This window comes from Coregonus lavaretus (genome assembly GCF_964263955.1).
Source record: "Coregonus lavaretus genome assembly, chromosome: 10".
Classification (NCBI taxonomy): domain Eukaryota; kingdom Metazoa; phylum Chordata; class Actinopteri; order Salmoniformes; family Salmonidae; genus Coregonus; species Coregonus lavaretus.
The window spans coordinates 3,969,803-3,994,619 of record NC_139997.1 but is presented as its reverse complement, the minus strand read 5'-3'; the positions used below and the strand labels follow the sequence as shown (position 1 = coordinate 3,994,619).

The 24,817-nt window shown below is 45.7% G+C and overlaps 1 protein-coding gene across 1 annotated transcript; it reads left to right on the top strand.

The window, feature by feature from the left end:
• The first annotated feature begins 306 nt into the window (after positions 1-306).
• LOC311136415 (alpha-N-acetylneuraminate alpha-2,8-sialyltransferase ST8SIA3) lies at positions 307-22,577 on the top strand. Its single transcript, XM_084170539.1, has 4 exons — positions 307-489; positions 3,381-3,503; positions 6,811-7,368; positions 22,169-22,577. Exons 1-4 carry the CDS (start codon positions 326-328, stop codon positions 22,449-22,451), a joined length of 1,128 nt encoding a protein of 375 aa, XP_084026665.1. The 5' UTR covers positions 307-325; the 3' UTR covers positions 22,452-22,577.
• Positions 22,578-24,817: the final 2,240 nt, after the last annotated feature.

The window sequence follows — 24,817 nt, the reverse complement described above, 5'->3', positions numbered from 1 at the left end:
CTTGTTGCGTAAATTCTCCTAAACCTGCTACGAAAAGTCAATCTTGACAAAAGCTGTATCCCTTCTAGACAAAACCGAGCAGGACCGGCGCACCGGGAGAATGAGAACCGCTCTGAGCCCAGAGATAGAGACATACCTTCAAAACAAGAAACCACCTTCCATTTCAGATGCTGCTTTCAGCTTCTCTCTGACTGTCTCTAGGTATGAAATAAAATAGGGCATGCCAGCGGACCGTGTCCTTCTCCTAAACATGTCGCTTCTCTTCCGCTGAATAGCAACATAGCTGTCCTTGTCGTTGCACAGACGGGAATGTCAACTCCGCAAGATGGTTCGTATAGCGAGCGTCCTGGGGTTGGTGATGTTCAGTGTTGCTCTGCTCATACTCTCGTTGATCAGCTACGTGTCAATAAAGAAAGATTTTCTCTTCACGACCCCCAAATATGCAAGTTCAGGGGGTCCTCGGATGTATATGTTTCATGCCGGATTTCGGTAAGTATTGCAATAACATCATCTCGCAATAGAAACGTGTGCTATGTGCGTAGGCTATAGCCTGCTGAAGTGTACAGTTTTACATTCTTGTAGCATATGCATACATGTTAACGGTCTTTATTTTCACGCAATGTATAATGGTGTGTTTTTACTTCCAGAATAGCAGTTGGGTGGAGACTGTTTCTAAAACCAGAGGTTTCATATTAGGGAGGCTTGTGTCAGAGGCTGCTAGCCTACAGTAGGCTACACCACAAACCAAAAGGCCTACACTGTCACAGTAGAAATATGACGACGCCTCTGTCGATTCTCCCATCATATTCTAAGGTTATATCAATAATCAACATATCCATATTTCCTACGATTATTGAATTACCGGCTGTCACTGTTTTTTTAAAAATTCATCCTGATATCAAGTCGAATATCAGCCAAATGAATGAATACCCCACATACAGCAACAAGCCAGCCCACCCGTCGTAAAATAGAGCAGAACGTAATCCTATCCGGTCATGAGCAAGAAGCACAGCGCATGTTCTAATTATGGTACTGCTGTGAGGTCTTTGCCACAAGGCCCCTGTGTTATGATGCTCAGCTGGAGAGGTCCTGAACGTCCAGCTGTGATGCAATGGCCACTGGCTGCTGTGTTCTCTGGCTCGCTCCAGGGAGCTGTCCTTGGTGGCCACTGGCTGCTGTGTTCTCTGGCTCGCTCCAGGGAGCTGTCCTTGGTGGCCACTGGCTGCTGTGTTCTCTGGCTCGCTCCAGGGAGCTGTCCTTGGTTTCTGATTGGCTGCTGTGTTCTCTGGCTCGCTCCAGGGAGCTGTCCTTGGTTTCTGATTTTGGCGGTAGATTCATTTCCACACTGTAATCGTCCCCGCCCCCCTTTGTTGAATCCAAGTTTCTGTGGAGAGGAGGGGAGGGAACCATTTTGCAAAAGCAAGATAAATTCACTTCAGGGGACAGATATCTAGCCATTCCTTCCGGTCCGCCCCTCCCCGTATTTTGTCATCTTTGGGTTATTGTTTTGATGATAATTAGACTACTGTGAAGTGAACCCTCAACATCATAGTTAGGCTACTACATGTATATCTGATTAAATTAAATGGGTTGTGTCCCAACTGGCACTTTTATTCCATACATAGGCTGCGTGCGTTTACACAGGCAGACCAAATCTGATCTTTTCCCCAATTATTGGCAAAAGAGCTGATCTGATTGGTCAAAAGACCAATTAGCGGGAAAATAATCAGAAATGGTCTGCCTGTGTAAACGCCAGAGCCCAAAAGACCCCATATAGAGAATAAGGTACCATTTGGAATGCAACCATACTGTACATGTAAAAGTACTCCCTGACACCCCAGTACCATAACTCTCCATGTTTTATCCCCACAGCCACGGTCCAATCCCTTCACAAGTACGATACCATCAGGACATCATCCAACCAATTGACATCAGGTAGCCTAATGGTGAAACAAGCTAATATAACCATTTAGACTGCCAGTGTAGGCTACACAGCGTGTTCGCACCAAATGGCACCCTATTCCCCCATAGGGCACTGGTCAAAAGTAGTGCACTATATAGGGAATAGGGTGCCATTTGGGACACAGTAGGCAGTGCATGATGCTATCCTCCCATAAAACGAATAATTGCAGTGCTTGCTAGCCAGCTAGCCTACATGCTAATACTATTGCTTAGTGTGTCAGCGTGGTGCACATGCCATTCTCAACCTAGCAGCCAAACCTTTTCACACTACTAACCCAAACCGAGCCAAGCCGAGCTGTACTGGACTGGGCTGGTTACGCATCCACCATTGTCGTCAGAACCATGCTGGAAAGGACAATGTCCAAGCCAGCCCAGTACGGTTCGGGTCAGCCCAGTACGGTTCGGGTCAGCACGATAGTGTATAATTGTGATATTGTACTGCATTGTTGAGGAGAGTTAGCAAGTAAGCATTTCACTGTAGCGTTTACACCTGTATCCTGTGCACGTGACCAATAAACTTTGATTTGATTTGAATCAGGCAATAGTGTCCCATTGCCTGGGTCTAATACTGCAATGGAATGGAATGGCAGCTATTGTAGCTACCGCTTTAAAACGGGAAACATAACAACATAACAATTTCCTACTTTTTTTTAGGAAATTGAGTGACAGGAGCTGTGGAACAAGGAGGAGGGTGGAGAGGGTGGAGGAGAGGAGGGTGGTGAGGGTGGAGGAGAGGAGGGTGGTGAGGGTGGAGGAGAGGAGGGTGGAGGAGAGGAGGGTGGAGGAGAGGAGGGTGGTGAGGGTGGAGGAGAGGAGAGGAGGGTGGTGAGGGTGGAGGAGAGGAGGGTGGAGGAGAGGAGGGTGGTGAGGGTGGAGGAGAGGAGGGTGGTGAGGGTGGAGGAGAGGAGGGTGGTGAGGGTGGAGGAGAGGAGGGTGGAGGAGAGGAGGGTGGAGGAGAGGAGGGTGGAGGAGAGGAAGATGGTGAGGGTGGAGGAGAGGAGGGTGGAGGAGAGGGTGTTGGACGCTGATCAGGCCCTGCTTTTACCAGCTTCCTGCCTCCAAATAACATAATTTTTACCAAAACAGGTGTCCGTCCGCTTTGTTATTGTTTGAATCGCAGATTGCCCCTTTAATAGATTCCTGCCTCCCAGTAACATCAGAACCAACTAGGCCGGCTTCCCTTCCCTCTCTAATGGACACAACACACTGTTTTTGTGGTCGTCTCTGTCAAAAAGGAGGTTGGTTCTTCTTACACTAAATAGACAAACTAAATCCAAAGTATTCCTTTACTTAGCGACTTTTGAATGTATTGTTTTTTCTGGCTTGCAGCACTGCAGCAGTGGAAAATACTTAGGCACAGAAACGTTATGGTCAAAGCCTTCTCCAGTGTGTATCAATGTGTTTGCCTCTGTCCACAGGTCTCAGCTGGCCATGAAGTACCTGGACCCGGCCTTCACCCCTCTGACCAATGCCCTGAACGAGGGCCTCCAGGAGAACACCTCCAAATGGCGCTATAACAGAACGGCTTTCACAGAACAGAGGTGAAGTAGCCTATAGGATACAGTGGGGAAAAAAAGTATTTAGTCAGCCACCAATTGTGCAAGTTCTCCCACTTAAAAAGTTGAGAGAGGCCTGTAATTTTCATCATAGGTACAAGTCAACTATGACAGACAAAATGAGAGAAAAAAATCCAGAAAATCACATTGTAGGATTTTTAATGAATTTATTTGCAAATTATGGTGGAAAATAAGTATTTGGTCAATAACAAAAGTTTCTCAATACTTTGTTATATACCCTTTGTTGGCAATGACACAGGTCAAACGTTTTCTGTAAGTCTTCACAAGGTTTTCACACACTGTTGCTGGTATTTTGGCCCATTCCTCCATGCAGATCTCCTCTAGAGCAGTGATGTTTTGGGGCTGTCGCTGGGCAACACGGACTTTCAACTCCCTCGAAAGATTTTCTATGGGGTTGAGATCTGGAGACTGGCTAGGCCACTCCAGGACCTTGAAATGCTTCTTACGAAGCCACTCCTTCGTTGCCCGGGCGGTGTGTTTGGGATCATTGTCATGCTGAAAGACCCAGCCACGTTTCATCTTCAATGCCCTTGCTGATGGAAGGAGGTTTTCACTCAAAATCTCACGATACATGGCCCCATTCATTCTTTCCTTTACACGGATCAGTCGTCCTGGTCCCTTTGCAGAAAAACAGCCCCAAAGCATAATGTTTCCACCCCCATGCTTCACAGTAGGTATGGTGTTCTTTGGATGCAACTCAGCATTCTTTGTCCTCCAAACACGACGAGTTGAGTTTTTACCAAAAAGTTCTATTTTGGTTTCATCTGACCATCTGACATTCTCCCAATCCTCTTCTGGATCATCCAAATGCACTCTAGCAAACTTCAGACGGGCCTGGACATGTACTGGCTTAAGCAGGGGGACACGTCTGGCACTGCAGGATTTGAGTCCCTGGTGGCGTAGTGTGTTACTGATGGTAGGCTTTGTTACTTTGGTCCCAGCTCTCTGCAGGTCATTCACTAGGTCCCCCGTGTGGTTCTGGGATTTTTGCTCACCGTTCTTGTGATCATTTTGACCCCACGGGGTGAGATCTTGCATGGAGCCCCAGATCGAGGGAGATTATCAGTGGTCTTGTATGTCTTCCATTTCCTAATAATTGCTCCCACAGTTGATTTCTTCAAACCAAGCTGCTTACCTATTGCAGATTCAGTCTTCCCAGCCTGGTGCAGGTCTACAATTTTGTTTCTGGTGTCCTTTGACAGCTCTTTGGTCTTGGCCATAGTGGAGTTTGGAGTGTGACTGTTTGAGGTTGTGGACAGGTGTCTTTTATACTGATAACAAGTTCAAACAGGTGCCATTAATTCAGGTAACGAGTGGAGGACAGAGGAGCCTCTTAAAGAAGAAGTTACAGGTCTGTGAGAGCCCGATATCTTGCTTGTTTGTAGGTGACCAAATACTTATTTTCCACCATAATTTGCAAATAAATTCATAAAAAATCCTACAATGTGATTTTCTGGATTTTCTTTTCTCAATTTGTCTGTCATAGTTGACGTGTACCTATGATGGAAATTACAGGCCTCTCTCATCTTTTTAAGTGGGAGAACTTGCACAATTGGTGGCTGACTAAATACTTTTTTTCCCCACTGTACATCTGGGTCCTATTCATTAAGCACTAACTAAAATGTTTTACAACAGAAAGCAGTGTTGTTATTGGGCACATTCAGGTAGTGACCTTCCTTTTTAAACACTTTTTTGGGGGGCCTAATGAACATGACCCAGGCCAGGCTCATCGAAGCACAATAACTTTAGACCAGGCTTTGTCTCTGGTATTATTAAAATGATAGAAGCAGATTTGGTTCTGGGTGCTGAGATTAGACCAGGCACTAAGCTATGGAGGGTTTTGGAGGGAATGTTGTTTAGGAGTGTTTAGGAATGGTTTTAGGATGGAATGTTGCTAATGTATTACTAGATCGTAAAGAGAGTTAGCAAGTCCCATGCATACAGGATTCAGTAAGACCCTCCATAGGTCACCAGGCATAGAAGTGTATTTTGGGGTTCCTAGTGTGGGGGAGTGGGGCACTACCACTGGTGGGGGAGAATGCTGGCACAGACAACATGGACAGTTCTTAAAGGTGCAATATGGAGATATCGCTCCACCATTTCCTGGTTGCTAAACTTGTAGTAGTTCGACTAATTTCAGTTTATGTGACAAAACAAGCGGCCATTGTGTAGAGAATCATTGTACCATCTAAACCGCTGTGAAATATATTTTCCTTAACCAAAAATATTGTATTTCCAGCTGTTTGAAGCTGGTGGACAAAACCAAAAGTAAAAGACGCAAAAACAAAACTTAAGAACGGGAAGCATAGAAATAGCGCACATAGAACAGATCTACCGCCTTCTTAGACTTGCTTTCAATGAAAATGACAGCTCTATAACTCACAGTTCTATGTGAATTTGGTGGGCTCATCCAAAAATGTACATATTGCAGCTTTAATCCTTAAGAGTTGATTGATGCACCTGTGCGTCAATCTAATTAACATAATACAAAGATCCCCATCAAAAATCCGTCTGTTTAAGCTAGAGATATGTTTTTTTGTATGGGTTGCATTTCAATCCACCGCATCCGCCGACGTCGTCCTTCCGCATCTGCGGTGGGAAGTGGCAGAGCTACAGCGCAGGAGACATCCCGAAAAATTGGTCTTCTCATGAAAACGTCTGTAGCATCCGATACGGTCTGCAAACTCCAAACCGTTTGGGCTAAAAAACAAATATGGAAAGGGGAGACTCTTACGAAGCCGATGGTGTTCCCCGTTTTGCTTTATGACCCCTACAAGTGTAACGGGACTCATTTGAAGGTAACCTGGTACTGGCTTAAAAAAATGAATGGAAGTATGGAAGCAGTTTTGTGCCAACAAAAAAAGGGGGTTAAATGTGTCAAAAAATAAATATATATTTCCTGAGCTTTCGTATATCTCGCATAAACTTTAAAAACCTGATTCCTTATGATTTCTTTTTTGACTGTCTGTTTTGCCATTTATGAATGTGTTAGTCAATGCATTTCTATAGGCTAAAGTAGTAAAGACAAAATTCAATATTTTATCAAATAATTGTTTTATATATATTTTGTTATACCTACAGGGGTCCTACAATTATAAATCAAATAGCTAAATGATCCATGGTATGACCATCTTAAAACAATTCCATATGTTAGCTTAGTAGACCCCTATGGGCCCTGATCAAAATAAGTGCACTACATAGGAAATAGGGTGCTATTTGGGACACACAGCCTAACATTTCCCCGCCTGTCTGATCTCCCCATATCTTCCAGAAAAGAGATCTCTCAGCACATCGACATCGCCCACAACTTCACCCTGACCCGGAGCAGCGTGCGCGTGGGTCAGCTGATGCACTACGACTACTCCAGCCACAAGTACGTCTTCTCCGTCGGAGAGAACTTCAAGTCCCTGCTCCCCGAGGCCTCCCCCATCGTCAACAGGCACTACAACGTGTGCGCCGTGGTGGGCAACAGCGGCATCCTCACAGGGAGTCGCTGCGGCCCCGAGATCGAGAAGTTTGACTTTGTCTTCCGTTGCAACTTCGCTCCCACCGAGATCTTCCGCCGGGACGTGGGGCGGAGGACCAACCTCACGACCTTTAACCCCAGCATCCTGGAGAAGTACTACAACAATCTGCTGACCATCCAGGACAGGAACAACTTCTTCCTGAGTCTCAAGAAGCTGGACAGGGCCATACTCTGGATCCCTGCCTTCTTCTTCCATACCTCGGCCACGGTGACCAGGACCCTGGTGGACTTCTTTGTGGAGCACAGAGGACAGCTGAAGGTTCAGCTAGCGTGGCCTGGCAACATCATGCAGTACGTCAACCGGTAAGACTGGACACACCTGACTGATTGGTTTATTGATACATTTATTGATTTGTTGATTGATTGATTTGTTGATTGAGTGATTGATTTATTGGTTGATTGATTGATTGATTTTGTTTATTGTCATTCAAGAGGAAACACTTAACACCTCAAAAGTTACATAGAATCACAACTGGACACACCTAGCATAGCATTGGACACACCTAGCATAGCATTGGATACACCTAGCATAGCACTGGACACACCTAGCATAGCATTAGACACCCCTAACTTAGCATTGAACCAGAGGAGGCAAGTGGGAGGACGGGCTCATTTTAATGGCTGGAATGGAATAAATGGAACGGTATCAAACGCATCAAACATACGGAAACAGCATGTTTGACTCCGTTGCATTTATTTTATTTCACCCCATTACAATTAGCCCGTCCTCCTACAGCTTCTCCCACCAGCCTCCTCTGCATTGGACACACCCAACATAGCATTTTGACTTTTGTATGTTCTTCTCAGAAATAGATTATTAAGATTTTCTTGCAACATTGTACAATTTGTCTTTATGTCATGCACACAATCCATTCTTCTTACCATAACCTCTCCCCCAGTAACTGACATGAAATGTAGTAATACCCTAAGGAAAGAACAGCTATCATTGACCAACACTATGCATATATTACCTAGGTCTTCTCGTCTACTATAAATGGATAAGCAGCATATTGAGGTTTCCACCTCATTTCCCAAAACTTTTAAAACACGGAAGCCAAATGCGGAAACTATGGATACAACTTCCTCCGCGCTCGTGCAGTATCATAATTCATATGCGCGCCGCTAGAAATCCCCGCATTAGCATGTTTCTGTTAGCTGATACATCCTGAAAAAAAGATATACCATATTACTGGCCTGCTAATGTGCCTGGACCTTGTAGGATAAACTGCAGAGAAAAACCCCATAACTGATCGAAATGGTTGCCCAATCAGGCAGGCTAGATGCAGTTGAAAATGCCAGGCTTTTGAGCGTTTATTCAAATGAATAATAGAATAATAACAATATTGTTTTGAACGTTTGCTTTGAACTGATGCCCAACTGAGCGTTCTACTCAATGCATCATCAATGAGCGCTGATGAAGATGTAATCAAAAGTGCATTACAATGGCTTGGAAATACAATGACACTCAAAAGGAGGCAAATAATTACTAGGAAAAGCTTTTGTCATCATTTTTGATGTCCCTAGATTGACTTTAGATGCAGTATAACGCTATAATAGAGGGGAGGCCACCAGGAAATTAGCTAGCTAACGTTAGCATTTCTAGCTATTTTTGACGAACTTTGCTAGCTAATGACAACATTGCCATCTGTCTAAAGTAAATTTGACGACATGATAATGCTGGCAATGTTGTTTCCCACTAAATATCTGGCTACTTTAGCAATTTCATTGTATTTCCAGGCACTATAGTGTAATTTATACGAAACAGTAGTTAGCCTCCATCCAGATTGACTGGGGTTATCACCACTTTAGGGCACCACTATGGCATGACGCGACCGAGTGATGGAGGTGCAACCTATGAATACTAGAGTTTTGTACTCACTTGAAAACAATGGCATTCTTCCTTACATTGTGTTGTTGTAGCCTAGGTAGGATACATTTCTTGTCCCTAAAAAACTGAAACAATAGGGTAGCTTTTTAAGCTGGTAATCAGGGACTCAGCGCAGCCTCGGGAGCACACATAATGTAGGCTACCTATGATTTCGTTATCTGATACTTATTTTTTGTTCGCTGTGTAAATTCACTGGATATATTCACATTGACTTTATGAATTCTGGGCTAGTATGCATACGCTTCTAACTTAGGGTATAGCTCGAGCCTGTCTGTCTTTGTTCTGTTGCGCAATTACGCACCTGGCCTCTCCGCTGCCACGGCAACAAAACATTGTCGGACACTTATTTTGACTGATTTTCTTTAGTCTACTAACAGCCTATTGGATGAGAGATACACGCTTGCTCTTCCGTGCAGTGTAAAATACACAATCGCCGAATACAACAGGTGTAGTAGACCTTACAGTGAAATGCTTACTTACAAGCCCTTAACCATCAATGCCGTTTTTAAGAAAGAATACCAAAAAAAATATCACAAAAAAATACAATATAAAATAATACGAAATAAAAGTAACAAATAGTTAAAGAGCAGCAGCAAAAATAACAATAGCGAGGCTATATAGAGGGGGTACCGGTACCGAGTCAATGTGCGGGGGCACTGGTTAGTCGAGGACAATATTTATGGACAATAATTGTGTACTCACTTGATAATAATTGTTGTGCTAGCCCAGGTATAATAATGTTATTGTTTAAAAACGTAGGTCTAATAAATAGTGGTGCTGTAAAAACGTCTAGCTGGAGCAGTCTGAGTAGTTGGCTTCTGAGCCGTCACCCGCTAGTGACTGAATCCCTGATATACCTGGTTCTGACTCACTGCAGGCTGTTCGGCAAGAACTTCTCAGTCCAGGACGTTTATAGTATTCACCACTACCACACTATAGTATTCACACTCAGAAATCTGTACCTGTGGTTCTATAAGGGAATGGAGACATATAAACATATTAACTATAGTAATGCAGCAATACAACAGGATCTGTACATAGCCTGGTAGAATGGCATTACATACATGGACGTGTATAAACTCCTTGCTATAGAGAGAGATAACTAATTATTCTGAAGGCACGATTTATAGCCCTCTCTGGCTTATCTGATCTGTGTCTGGATGTAGATCTTATCTGATCTGTGTCTGGTGCCACAGAGTCATACATCTTACTGAGGACAGTCTGAAACTTCTAGAATCAAATCAAATCAAATTTTCTTTGTCACATGCGCAAAATACAACAGGTGTAGACCTTACAGTGAAATGCTTACTTACAAGCCCTTAACCAACAATGCAGTTTTAAGAAAAATAAGTGTTAAGTAAAAAATCGATTAAAGAGCAGCAGTAAAATAACAGTGGTGAGGCTATATACAGGGGGGTACCGGTACAGAGTCAATGTGCGGGGGCACAGGTTAGTTGAGGTAATTGAGGTAATATGTACATGTGGGTAGAGGTAAAGTGACTATGCATAGATAATAAACAGAGTAGCAGCAGCGTAAAAGAGGGGTTGGGGGGAGGGGGGGGGGAGCTGTTAAGAAGCCTTTTGGACCTAGACTTGGTGCTCAGGTACCGCTTGCCGTGCGGTAGCAGAGAGAAGAGTCTATGACTAGGGTGGCTGGAGTCTTTGACAATTTTGAGGGCCTTCCTCTGACACCGCCTGGTATAGAGGTCCTGGATGGCAGGAAGCTTGGCCCCAGTGATGTACTGGGCCGTACGCACAACCCTCTGTAGTGCCTTGCGGTCGGAGGCCGAGCAGTTGCCATACCAGGCAGTGATGCAACCAGTCAGGATGCTCTCGATGGTGCAACTGTAGAACTTTTTGAAGATCTGAGGACCCATGCCAAATCTTTTCAGTCTCCTGAGGGGGAATAGGCTTTGTCGTGCCCTCTTCACGACAAAGTTTGTTGGTGATGTGGACACCAAGGAACTTGAAGCTCTCAACCTGCTCCACTACAGCCCCGTCGATGAGAATGGGGGCGTGTTCGGTCCTCCTTTTCCTGTAGTCCACAATCATCTCCTTTGTCTTGGTCACGTTGAGGGAGAGGTTGTTATCCTGGCACCACACGGCCAGGTCTCTGACCTCCTCCCTATAGGCTGTCTCATCGTTGTCGGTGATCAGGCCTACCACTGTTGTGTCGTCAGCTAACTTAATGATGGTGTTGAAGTCGTTCCTGGCCATGCAGTCATGGGTGAACAGGGAGTACAGGAGGGGACTGAGCACGCACACCTGAGGGGCCCCCGTGTTGAGGATTAGCGTGGCAGATGTGTTGTTTCCTACCCTTACCACCTGTGGGCGGCCCGTCAGGAAGTCCAGGATCCAGTTGCAGAGGGAGGTGTTTAGTCCCAGGGTCCTTAGCTTAGTGATGAACTTTGAGGGCACTATGGTGTTGAACGCTGAACTGTAGTCAATGAATAGCATTCTCACTTAGGTGTTCCCTTTGTCCAGGTGGGAAAGGGAAGTGTGGAGTGCAAAAGAGATTGCATCATCTGTGGATCTGTTGTGGTGGTATGCAAATCGGAGTGGGTCTAGGGTTTCTGGGAAAATGGTGTTGATGTGAGCCATGACCAGCCTTTCAAAGCACTTCATGGCTACAGATGTGAGTGCTACGGGTCTGTAGTCATTTAGGCAGGTTACCTTAGTGTTCTTGGGCACAGGGACTATGGTGGTCTGCTTGAAACATGTTGGTATTACAGACTCAGTCAGGGACAGGTTGAAAATGTCAGTGAAGACACTTGCAAGTTGGTCAGCGCATGCTCGGAGTACACGTCCTGGTAATCTGTCTGGCCCTGTGGCCTTGTGAATGTTGACCTGTTTAAAGGTCTTACTCACATCGGCTACGGAGAGCATGATCACACAGTCGTCCAGAACAGCTGATGCTCTCATGCATGCTTCAGTGTTGCTTGCCTCGAAGCGAGCATAGAAGTAATTTAGCTCGTCTGGTAGGCTTGTGTCACTGGGCAGCTCGCGTCTGTGCTTCCCTTTGTAGTATTAAAAAGTTTGCAAGCCCTGCCACATCCGACTAGCGTCAGAGCCGGTGTAGTACGATTCAATCTTAGTCCTGTGTTGACGCTTTGCCTGTTTGATGGTTCGTCGGAAGGCATAGCAATATTTTTCTTATAGCGTCCGGGTTAGAGTCCCACTCCTTGAAAGCAACAGCTCTACCCTTTAGCTCAGTGCAGATGTTGCCTGTAATCCATGGCTTCTGGTTGGGGTATGTACGTACGGTCACTGTGGGGACAACGTCATCGATGCACTTATTGATGAAGCCAGTGACTGATGTGGTGTACTCCTCAATGCCATCGGAAGAATCCCGGAACATATTCCAGTCTGTGCTAGTAAAACAGTCCTGTAGCTTAGCATCTGCGTCATCTGACCACTTCTTTATTGACTGAGTCACTGGTGCTTCCTGCTTTAGATTTTGCTTGTAAACAGGAATCAGAAGGATATAATTATGGTCAGATTTGCCAAATGGAGGGCGAGGGGGAGCTTTGTACGCGTCTCTGTGTATGGAGTAAAGGTGGTCTAGAGTTTTTTTCCCTCTGGTTGCACATTTAACATGCTGGTAGAAATGAGGTAAAAACGGATGTACGTTTCCCTGCATTAAAGTCCCTGGCCACTAGGAGTGCCGCCTCTGGATGAGCGTTTTCCTGTTTGCTTATGTACCCAAGAAAGCAAAGGTAACTGAACTAAATGACTATCGCCCTGTAGCACTCACCTCTGTCATCATGAAGTGCTTTGAGAGACTAGTCAAGGATCATATCTTACCTGTCACCCTAGACCCACTTCAATTTGCTTACCGTCCCAATAGATCCACAGACGATGCAATCGCCATCACACTGCACACTGCCCTATCCCATCTGGACAAGAGGAATACCTATGTAAGAATGCTGCTCATTGACTATAGTTCAGCATTCAACACCATAGTACCCTCCAAGCTCATCATTAAGCTCAAGGCCCTGGGTCTGAACCCCGTACTGTGCAACTGGGTCCTGGACTTCCTGACGGGCCACCCCCAGGTGGTGAAGGTAGGAAACAACATCTACACTTCGCTGATCCTCAACAGTGGGTCCCCACAAGGGTGCGTGCTCAGACCCTTCCTGTACTCCCTGTTCACCCATGACTGCGTGGCCAAGTACGCCTCCAACTAAATCATTTGTTTGCAGATGACACAACAGTAGTAGGCTTGATTACCAACAATGACGAGACCGCCTACAGAGAGGAGGTGAGGGCTCTGGGAGTGTGATGCCAGGAAAATAACTTCTCACTCAACATCAACAAAACAAAGGAAATGATCGTGGACTTCAGGAAACAGCAGAGGGTGCACCCCCCTATCCACATCGACGGGACCGCAGTGTAGAAGGTAGAAAGCTTTAAGTTCCTTGGCGTACACATCACCGACAAACTGAAATGGTCCACCCACGCAGACAGTGTGGTGAAGAAGGCGCAACAGAGCCTCTTCAACCTCAGGAGGCTGAAGAAATTCGGCTTGGCACCTAAAACCCTCACAAATGTTTACAGATGCACAATTGAGAGCATCCTGTCGGGCTGTATCACCACCTGGTATGGCAACTGCACCGCCCACAACCACAGGGCTCTCCATAGGGTGGTGCGGTCTGCCAAACACATTACCGGGGGAAAACTACCCGCCCTCCACTACACCTACAGCACCCGATGTCACAGGAAGGCCAAAAAGATCATCAAGGACATCAACCACCCGAGCCACTGCCTGTTCACCCCGCTATCATCCAGAAGGCGAGGTCAGTACAGGTGCATCAAAGCTGGGACCGAGAGAATGAAAACCAGCTTCTATCTCAAGGCCATCAGACTGTTAAATAGCTATCACTAGCACATTAGAGGCTGCTGCTGCCTATTGAAATCACTGGCCACTTTAAGAAATGGAACACTAGTCACTTTAATAATGTTTACATATCTTGCACTACTCATCTCATATGTATATACTGTATTCTATTCTATAATATTATACTGTATCTTAGTCCATGCTGCTCTGTCATTGCTTGTCCATATATGTATATATTCTTAAATTCCATTCCTTACTAGTTTTGTGTGTATTGGGTATATGTTGTGAAATTGTTAGATATTACCTGTTAGATATTAGTGCACTGTCGGAGCTAGAAGCACAAGCATTTCGCTACACCCGCTATAACATCTGCTAAACACGTGTATGTGACAAATAAAATTAGATTTGGTTTATGGCCTTATACAGCTCATTGAGTGCGGTCTTAGTGCCAGCTTCGGTTTGTGGTGGTAAATAGACAGCTTCGAAAATTATAGATGAAAACTCTCTTGGGTAAATAGTGTGGTCTACAGCTTATCATGAGATGCTCTACCTCAGGCGAGCAAAACCTCGAGACTTCCTTAATATTAGATTTCGTGCACCAGCTGTTGTTTACAAATATTCACAGACCGCCACCCCTTGTCTTACCGGAGGCAGCTGTTCTATCTTGCCAATGCAGCGTATATCCCGCCAGCTGTATGTTATCCATGTCGTCGTTCAGCCACAACTCGGTGAAACACAAGATATTACAGTTTTTAATGTCCCGTTGGTAGGATATTCGTGATCGTAGTTCATCTATTTTGTTATCCAATGATTGTACGTTGGCTAATAGGACTGATGGTAGAGGCAGATTACCCACTCGCTGTCGGATCCTTACAAGGCACCCCGACCTACGTCCCCGATATCTCCGTCTCTTTCTCCTGCGAATGACGGGGATTTGGGCCTTGTCGGGTGTCTGAAGTAAATCCTTCGCGTCCGACTCGTTAAAGAAAAAATCTTCGTCCAGTACGAAGTGAGTAATCGCTGTCCTGATATCCAGAAGCTCTTTTCGGTCATAAGAGACGGTGGCAGAAACATTATGTACAAAATATGTTACAAACAACGCGAAAAAACACACACAATAGCACAATTGGTCAGCCATCTCCTCCGGTGCCATTTATAGCCATATGGTTTAACAGAACTATGAAAGAATTAGCGGTGAAATGCGCATATAGCCTATAGGAATTAACCATCTCTAAACAATCATGCATTCAATGCAATATAAACAACATGCAAATGGAGTATCTGAAATATTCAAGCTGCAGCAGTACTATACACCTACAGATGTAACAAGGTAATTAGGCCTGAAGGTAATCGCTTACAGTCAATCATCATAATGTAGGTAACCTAAACCTCCCGACAATAAACCCCACAACTCACTTCTTGGATGCATGCACAATCTTCCTAAAATAAACAGTTTCATTGGTCGCTAACCAGAACTTGCTAATGGGACTGTGGGGAAAGTCATGTGCACAGGCGTTGCCTTTTTTTACAGTCTGGCCATACTAGAGGGGCAGCTGATAGCCCGTGTCACTTCAGAGAACCATGGGGGGCCAGGGGGGGTGCACAATGTTGTGGGAACAGTGTCGAACTCAGCTGGTGCAGGGCCGCTGGGGCCCTTCCATGGGCGCTGAGTACAATGCCGGAATGCTGGCTACAGCTGAAGGAGGTATCTCGACCTACTGCGGCGGAGGAATGTGGCACGCCTGCCACAACTGTCTTTGGCAGCTCACTGAGGTTGGTGACTCTTTCACCACTGCTCCCATAGTGGAACAGGCAGGGACCCCTGGGTGAGGCTCGTCAAGGATCCGGAGGCAGTGCCCGGCTGGGCCCCAGAGACTAGGTCAGGCGGTTCCCCAGGTGCGAGGGCCGGAGGGTCCCCAGGTCAAGGAACAGTGGATCCCCAGGTCAGGGGGCTGAGGGCCTAGCAGGGCAGGAAACCCAGGCCCTGACAGGGCAGGGGACTTGGAACCTACTACTAAGACTGAGGACTGCAAGCCAGGTATGGTCATTGTGGCCGCAGGCTGGGACTTGACTGAGGCAGGCTGAACTTCGAAGACAGGACGGGGCTGACACCACCAGGCCGTGGAGGGAGAGGCCCCAACAACTGGGCTGTACTTGACATATGCAGTAGCTGCAGGCTGTAGCTCTATCCTAGGAGCAGGTGAAGAATCCACCGCTGGCTTGGGCACCAGGCCAAGAGCAGGAAAGGCCGGTGGAGGGTTCCAGGGCAGCAGGCAGTCAAACCTCGGGCACCCGAGCGTCTGCCTCAACCAGCAGGGGCTCCTTAGTCGAGGCTCAGGCTGAGGTGGGTGCAGACATTGGTGTCGTGGACTGTGCACTCCGGAGTTGAGTTGATCTGATGGGGAACTAGTCCGCACTGGACAGCAGAAGCGGATCCGGCGCTCTGGTGGCTTGGGTAGGAGGGACATAACACAATGTCGGTCTGGGGAGCAGCTGGGCCAGCTCGGGGGAGAAGTGGCGCTCCCGATACTCTGGTAAATGCGACGTAGGCTCTGCCAGGGGGACCTGAAGCGACGACGATCTGGTGAATAACTGGGCCACCTAGGGACATATAGTGGAAGTACCAACGGTCTCGTGAAGGTGGTAAATGCTCTGGCTGGGGAGGCCTGGAGTAGTGTCTGTCAGGGGAGTAGCCGGGCCGACTCGGGGAGTTTCAGCTCTAGTGGCGCTCCCGTGGCGCTGACGATGGCTCTAGCCAGAGAGACCTAGAGCGGTGGTGGTCAGGAGAGTAGCAGCGGTACCGGTGCTCCCGCTGCTGGGAGGTTCTAGAATACGCCATCCTGATCTCTTGCTGCGCTCCTCGTATTCTCTCAGCAGCTCCCAACTGGTGAGGGTGTGGTCACTCGCTGACCACTGAGGAGGCTTGGAGCAGGGCTGGTCGACTGTAGGATGAGAGAGGTGCATAAGGCCTCGCAGCCATGGCTTAACAGTTGCGGGAACTATGAAAGAACAGTGGTAAAGTGCGCCTACATATACAATAACATCTACTGCAAAATACATTCAGTGCAATACAGGCACTTATAAAACGACCTGCACAATATACAAGCTGTAGCAAGTACTAAACAGCTACAGCTACAGATGTAACAAGGTAATTGCTTGCAGTCAATCCCCGTAACGTAGCATTAACCCTCCCGACAATAAACCCCACAACTCACTTCTTGGACACGTTGCACAATCTTCCTAAAATAAACACAGTCAACTTGGTCGCTAACCAGAACTTGCATTTTCTTCTTCCGGTGACTAAAAGTACTGACCTGGAGTGGGAGGGGTCAGAGTACAAATGTGCATTCGGGCACGCTGATTGGTGGAAACCAGGAGGCAGTAATAGACAGCTGAGAAGGGGAGAAATCACACCAATAGTGTGCAACTGCAGCCTCCAATTCGGGGCGGTCCTGCGTTTCCCTCGAGGATCCCATTGGTTCCTCCTTCATGAACCACCCCCCCTCCCCCCTCCCCTCGAGGATCCCATTGGTTCCTCCTTCATGAACACCCCCCCCCCCCCCCCCCCCTCCCCTCGAGGATCCCATTGGTTTCTCCTTCATGAACATCTTGATGCTTGTGACACTTTTGAATGTGGGTCAAAAGGGAAATGAAAGTATTATCTGAGCCGTTAGACGGTGTCTGTTGCTCCAGTCTGTCGAACACCTGCCTTCGCCATCGTTTCGCCAACAGAACTGAGGGAAAACAGTGCCCGACAGGCGGAGGCGAAGGACACCGTCTACCGGTCGCTCCCGCTTCCCTCTAGCATAGCAGGCGGGAGGCTGGGGCGACACCGTGTGTTAGCTAACTAGCATGCTAACATTTTCACAACAGAACCATCCTACTAGTAGGTCTAGCTAACATTATTATCACAACAGAACTAGCCTAGGTCTAGCTAACGTTAGAGACCTTGAATTAAATCAATATAAAATTACACTTATACACTTACATTTATACTTGTTTACTTGACTTTTATGCTCTATAAATTGAGTCCTTCAAATAATTGACTCTGGCACGTTTGCCACCGGCGCACTGCAGTAGGGAAGTAAAGAGGAAGTGAATCCATCACTTCCGTTGTTTGGCTGTTGTCTAACATTCCAAATGAAGTGGATAGTATATATTTTACCTTTATTTAACTAGGCAAGTCAGTTAAGAACAAATTCTTATTTACAATGACGGCCTACACCGGCCAAACCCGGACGACGCTGGGCCAATTGGGCGCCGCCCTATGGGACTCCCAATCACGTCCGGTTGTGTTAGAGCCTGGAATCGAACCAGGGGGTCTGTAGTGACGCCTCAAGCACTGAGATGCAGTGCCTTAGACCGCTGCGCCACTCGGGAGCCCATATGATATGGAGAGAGAGGGATTTAGAACGGGAAGCTGCCTGCTTGTAAGGAGATATCTGTCTGTGAATGGGTCTGGTACATAGTTCTGTCTGTGAATGGGTCTGGTACAGAGTTCTGTCTGTGAATGGGTCTGGTACAGAGATATACATATGAAGAGGGGCTTAATTTACCCCTGGCTTGCTGTTGCTTCTAGAAGAGACTGGAGATGAGTCCCAAATGGCACCCTATTCCCTATATAGTGCACTACCAGAGCCCTGTGGGCCTTTGTCAAAAGTAGTGTGCTAGAAAGTGAATAGGGTGCTATTTGGGATTCAGACTGGTTGTACTGTAATCTCCCTCAATCCCATTAAAGTAACCTTCTCGCACAGAATTACTCCATTTTAACAAGCTCAGTCCGCATTAAGACGACAGTGTCTATTGTGTCCATTGTTGAGGGGCCAATTTTATTTTGTGATAAAGCATCAATCGTTTTTAATTGGGTTTCAACTTAATACTGCAGCATGTACAGCACTCACACACACACACACACACACACACACACACACACACACGCAAACACAAACGCAAACACACACACACATAAACACATACACACACATAAACACACACACGCACACACACACACACATAAACACACACACACACACATAAACACATACACACACACATAAACATATACACATAAACACAAACACACACACACACACACACATAAACACACACACACATACATACACACATAAACACACACACACACACACACAATCATAAACACACACACACACACACATAAGCACACACACACACACACACATGAACACACACACACACACACACATAAACACACACACACACACATAAACACACACACACATTGTCATGGCTTAACCTATGTAATCGTTTCACTGTGTTCCTAACCATACTATATAACCATGCCTGTTCACTTGGTGTAGATACTGGAATCTTCTTCTTCTTCTTCTGTGTTCCTAACCGTCCTAACAGTAACCGTCCTAACAGTAACCGTCCTAACAGTAACCATGCTAACAGTAACCATCCTAACAGTAACCGTCCTAACAGTAACCGTCCTAACAGTAACCGTCCTAACAGTAACCGTCCTAACAGTAACCGTCCTAACAGTAACCATGCTAACAGTAACCATCCTAACAGTAACCGTCCTAACAGTAACCGTCCTAACAGTAACCGTCCTAACAGTAACCATCCTAACAGTAACCATCCTAACAGTAACCATGCTAACAGTAACCATCCTAACAGTAACCGTCCTAACAGTAACCGTCCTAACAGTAACCGTCCTAACAGTAACCATGCTAACAGTAACCATCCTAACAGTAACCGTCCTAACAGTAACCGTCCTAACAGTAACCGTCCTAACAGTAACCATCCTAACAGTAACCGTCCTAACAGTAACCATGCTAACAGTAACCATCCTAACAGTAACCATCCTAACAGTAACCGTCCTAACAGTAACCATCCTAACAGTAACCATGCTAACAGTAACCATCCTAACAGTAACCATCCTAACAGTAACCATGCTAACAGTAACAATCCTAACAGTAACCATCCTAACAGTAACCGTCCTAACAGTAACCGTCCTAACAGTAACCGTCCTAACAGTAACCATCCTAACAGTAACCGTCCTAACAGTAACCATCCTAACAGTAACCGTCCTAACAGTAACCGTCCTAACAGTAACCATCCTAACAGTAACCATGCTAACAGTAACCATCCTAACAGTAACCATCCTAACAGTAACCGTCCTAACAGTAACCATCCTAACAGTAACCGTCCTAACAGTAACCATCCTAACAGTAACCATCCTAACAGTAACCATCCTAACAGTAACCATGCTAACAGTAACCATGCTAACAGTAACCGTCCTAACAGTAACCGTCCTAACAGTAACCGTCCTAACAGTAACCGTCCTAACAGTAACCATCCTAACAGTAACCATCCTAACAGTAACCTAACCGTCCTAACAGTAACCATCCTAACGTTAACCGTCCTAACATTAACCATGCTAACAGTAACCATCCTAACAGTAACCATCCTAACAGTAACCGTCCTAACAGTAACCGTCCTAACAGTAACCATGCTAACAGTAACCATCCTAACAGTAACCGTCCTAACAGTAACCGTCCTAACAGTAACCATGCTAACAGTAACCATCCTAACAGTAACCATGCTAACAGTAACCATCCTAACGTTAACCGTCCTAACAGTAACCGTCCTAACAGTAACCATCCTAACATTAACCATCCTAACAGTAACCGTCCTAACAGTAACCGTCCTAACAGTAACCGTCCTAACAGTAACCGTCCTAACAGTAACCATCCTAACATTAACCATCCTATCAGTAACCGTCCTAACAGTAACCATCCTAACAGTAACCATGCTAACAGTAACCATCATAACAGTAACCATCCTAACAGTAACCATGCTAACAGTAACCGTCCTAACAGTAACCATCCTAACAGTAACCATCCTAACAGTAACCATGCTAACAGTAACCGTCCTAACAGTAACCATCCTAACAGTAACCATCCTAACAGTAACCATGCTAACAGTAACCGTCCTAACAGTAACCATCCTAACAGTAACCATCCTAACAGTAACCATCCTAACAGTAACCATGCTAACAGTAACCATCCTAACAGTAACCGTCCTAACAGTAACCGTCCTAACAGTAACCATCCTAACAGTAACCGTCCTAACAGTAACCGTCCTAACAGTAACCGTCCTAACAGTAACCATCCTAACATTAACCATCCTAACATTAACCATCCTAACAGTAACCATTCTAACAGTAACCGTCCTAACAGTAACCATCCTATAACCACGTCTGTCTGTTAATCATGTCTACAGTTAACCCTGTCTGTCTGTTAACCCTGTCTGTCTGTTGGTGTCAGTTAGATAATGGAACACCAGACAGTAACCATTCCAACAGTAACCATTCCAACAGTAACCATTCCAACAGTAACCATTCCAACAGTAACCATTCCAACAGTAACCATTCCAACAGTAACCATTCCAACAGTAACCATTCCAACAGTAACCATTCCAACAGTAACCATTCCAACAGTAACCATTCCAACAGTAACCATTCCAACAGTAACCATTCCAACAGTAACCATTCCAACAGTAACCATTCCAACAGTAACCATTCCAACAGTCACCATTCCAACAGTAACCATTCCAACAGTAACCATTCCAACAGTAACCATTCCAACAGTAACCATTCCAACAGTAACCATTCCAACAGTAACCATTCCAACAGTAACCGTCCTAACAGTAACCATTCCAACAGTAACCATTCCAACAGTAACCATTCCAACAGTAACCATTCCAACAGTAACCATTCCAACAGTAACCATTCCAACAGTAACCATTCCAACAGTAACCGTCCTAACAGTAACCATTCCAACAGTAACCATTCCAACAGTAACCATTCCAACAGTAACCATTCCAACAGTAACCGTCCTAACAGTAACCATTCCAACAGTAACCATTCCAACAGTAACCATTCCAACAGTAACCATTCCAACAGTAACCATTCCAACAGTAACCATTCCAACAGTCACCATTCCAACAGTCACCATTCCAACAGTAACCATTCCAACAGTAACCATTCCAACAGTAACCATTCCAACAGTAACCATTCCAACAGTAACCATTCCAACAGTAACCATTCCAACAGTAACCATTCCAACAGTAACCATTCCAACAGTAACCATTCCAACAGTAACCATTCCAACAGTAACCATTCCAACAGTAATCATTCCAACAGTAACCATTCCAACAGTAACCATTCCAACAGTAACCATTCTAAAAGTAACCATTCCAACAGTAACCATTCTAAAAGTAACCATTCCAACAGTAACCATTCCAACAGTAACCATTCCAACAGTAACCATTCCAACAGTAACCATTCCAACAGTAACCAATTCTAACCCTGTCTGTCTGTTGGTGTCTGTTAGATACTGGAAGACCAAGCAGCTGTCACCGAAGCGTCTGAGCACGGGGATCCTCATGTACACTCTGGCCTCATCCATGTGTGAGGAGATCCACCTGTACGGCTTCTGGCCCTTTGGCTGGGACCCCAACACGGGCAAGGAGCTGCCCTACCACTACTACGACAAGAAGGGTACCAAGTTCACCACCAAGTGGCAGGAGTCCCACCAGCTGCCAGCAGAGTTCAAACTACTCTATAAGATGCACACGGAGGGACTTATCAAACTAACGCTCTCACATTGTGCCTAGACCTGACTGGACTGGACCAAACCAGACTGGACCGGACCGACCTGGACCAGACTGGACCGGACCGACCTGGACCAGACTGGCATGGACTAGATCAGACCAAAAGGCCAATTCTGGCATGATGTCATTTTCTGGTTGTGAACTGGTTTTCTGGTTGAGAAGACGTTAAGTAACCAGATTACAACCGATTGTTCGCTGTTACTGTACAGACAGGTATACATGTATTTTTAATGACGACATCAAGAAGTCATGAGAAAGACGTTATATTTTGGTTGTTATCTGGTTAGATAACCAGATCACAACTATATAAAGACTTATTTTTCTGGTTGTAAAAATACGTTAGCATAACGTCATTATACAATCAGTGTACAGTACGACCTGACCATGACATCACTGCAACCTGTTTTGCCTGCTGCGATGGGCCAGTGAGATTCTCACTATCTGGCTGCCCAAGATGGCTGCCCAAGATGGCTGCCCATGTTGTTGCCTGCTAGTGCTACGCTTTGTGACAGCTATACTAGAGCAGCTAAGACACAGTAAATCAGCCTTTATCTCTAACCTGAGCTCATCATTCTTTATCAGAGCTCTGGTTTATATATGGCACAATAGAAATGACAGAAATACATTGAGATTATATACTGTTTGTGCAGGTGCAGCCAGTTATATTCTAACAAAGTGGTTATGGTGATTATTTACGTCAGGTCTTTTTCTCAGGAGATTTAAGTTGCTGTGTTTTTTTTGTTGTTGTAGGCTTTTTAAGAATTCGAACAATGTTAACAAAGTATCACTGCTGAATAATGGAACTTTCATTTAACAGGGCACGAGAAATGCAGGTACAGTAAACCCAAGACCCCTACAGAAGCCTTTGGGAGTGTTGCTGAGGTGTAGATGGAGTTAGAATTGCACATTGCTACGCGTTTATGTACTGTGACTGTTCAGATATATATTATTCTGTGTGTATTACAGTAACTTCTGCGTAGTCCTACTGTATATGGCGCTATGACTGAGAATGAATAGACTTCAATACAAGAATGGGATGAAACACTGTATATACAGCAGTATGTGGACACCCCTTCAAATTAGTGTATTCGGCTATTTCAGCCACACACGTTGCTGACAGGTGTAGAAAATCTAGCACACAGCCATGCAATCTCCATAGACAAACACTGGCAGTAGAATGGCCCGTACTGAAGAGCTCAGTGACTTTCAACATGGCACCGTCCTAGGTCATAATAGACTTCAACATGGCACCGTCCTAGGTCATAATAGACTTCAACATGGCACCGTCCTAGGTCATAATAGACTTCAACACGGCACCGTCCTAGGTCATAATAGACTTCAACATGGCACCGTCCTAGGTCATAATAGACTTCAACATGGCACCGTCCTAGGTCATAATAGACTTCAACACGGCACCGTCCTAGGTCATAATAGACTTCAACACGGCACCGTCCTAGGTCATAATAGACTTCAACATGGCACCGTCCTAGGTCATAATAGACTTCAACATGGCACCGTCCTAGGTCATAATAGACTTCAACATGGCACCGTCCTAGGTCATAATAGACTTCAACACGGCACCGTCCTAGGTCATAATAGACTTCAACATGGCACCGTCCTAGGTCATAATAGACTTCAACACGGCACCGTCCTAGGTCATAATAGACTTCAACATGGCACCGTCCTAGGTCATAATAGACTTCAACATGGCACCGTCCTAGGTCATAATAGACTTCAACATGGCACCGTCCTAGGTCATAATAGACTTCAACATGGCACCGTCCTAGGTCATAATAGACTTCAACATGGCACCGTCCTAGGTCATAATAGACTTCAACATGGCACCGTCCTAGGTCATAATAGACTTCAACATGGCACCGTCCTAGGTCATAATAGACTTCAACATGGCACCGTCCTAGGTCATAATAGACTTCAACATGGCACCGTCCTAGGTCATAATAGACTTCAACACGGCACCGTCCTAGGTCATAATAGACTTCAACATGGCACCGTCCTAGGTCATAATAGACTTCAACATGGCACCGTCCTAGGTCATAATAGACTTCAACACGGCACCGTCCTAGGTCATAATAGACTTCAACACGGCACCGTCCTAGGTCATAATAGACTTCAACACGGCACCGTCCTAGGTCATAATAGACTTCAACACGGCACCGTCCTAGGTCATAATAGACTTCAACATGGCACCGTCCTAGGTCATAATAGACTTCAACATGGCACCGTCCTAGGTCATAATAGACTTCAACACGGCACCGTCCTAGGTCATAATAGACTTCAACACGGCACCGTCCTAGGTCATAATAGACTTCAACACGGCACCGTCCTAGGTCATAATAGACTTCAACACG

Excerpts from the sequence above, each read along its gene's own strand:
- LOC311136415 (XM_084170539.1), top strand. The coding sequence starts at position 326 with ATGGTTCGTATAGCGAGCGTCCTGGGGTTGGTGATGTTCAGTGTTGCT. Across the intron at positions 490-3,380 it reads ATGTTTCATGCCGGATTTCG|GTCTCAGCTGGCCATGAAGT; the intron begins GTAAGTATTGCA and ends CTCTGTCCACAG. Across the intron at positions 3,504-6,810 it reads ACGGCTTTCACAGAACAGAG|AAAAGAGATCTCTCAGCACA; the intron begins GTGAAGTAGCCT and ends CATATCTTCCAG.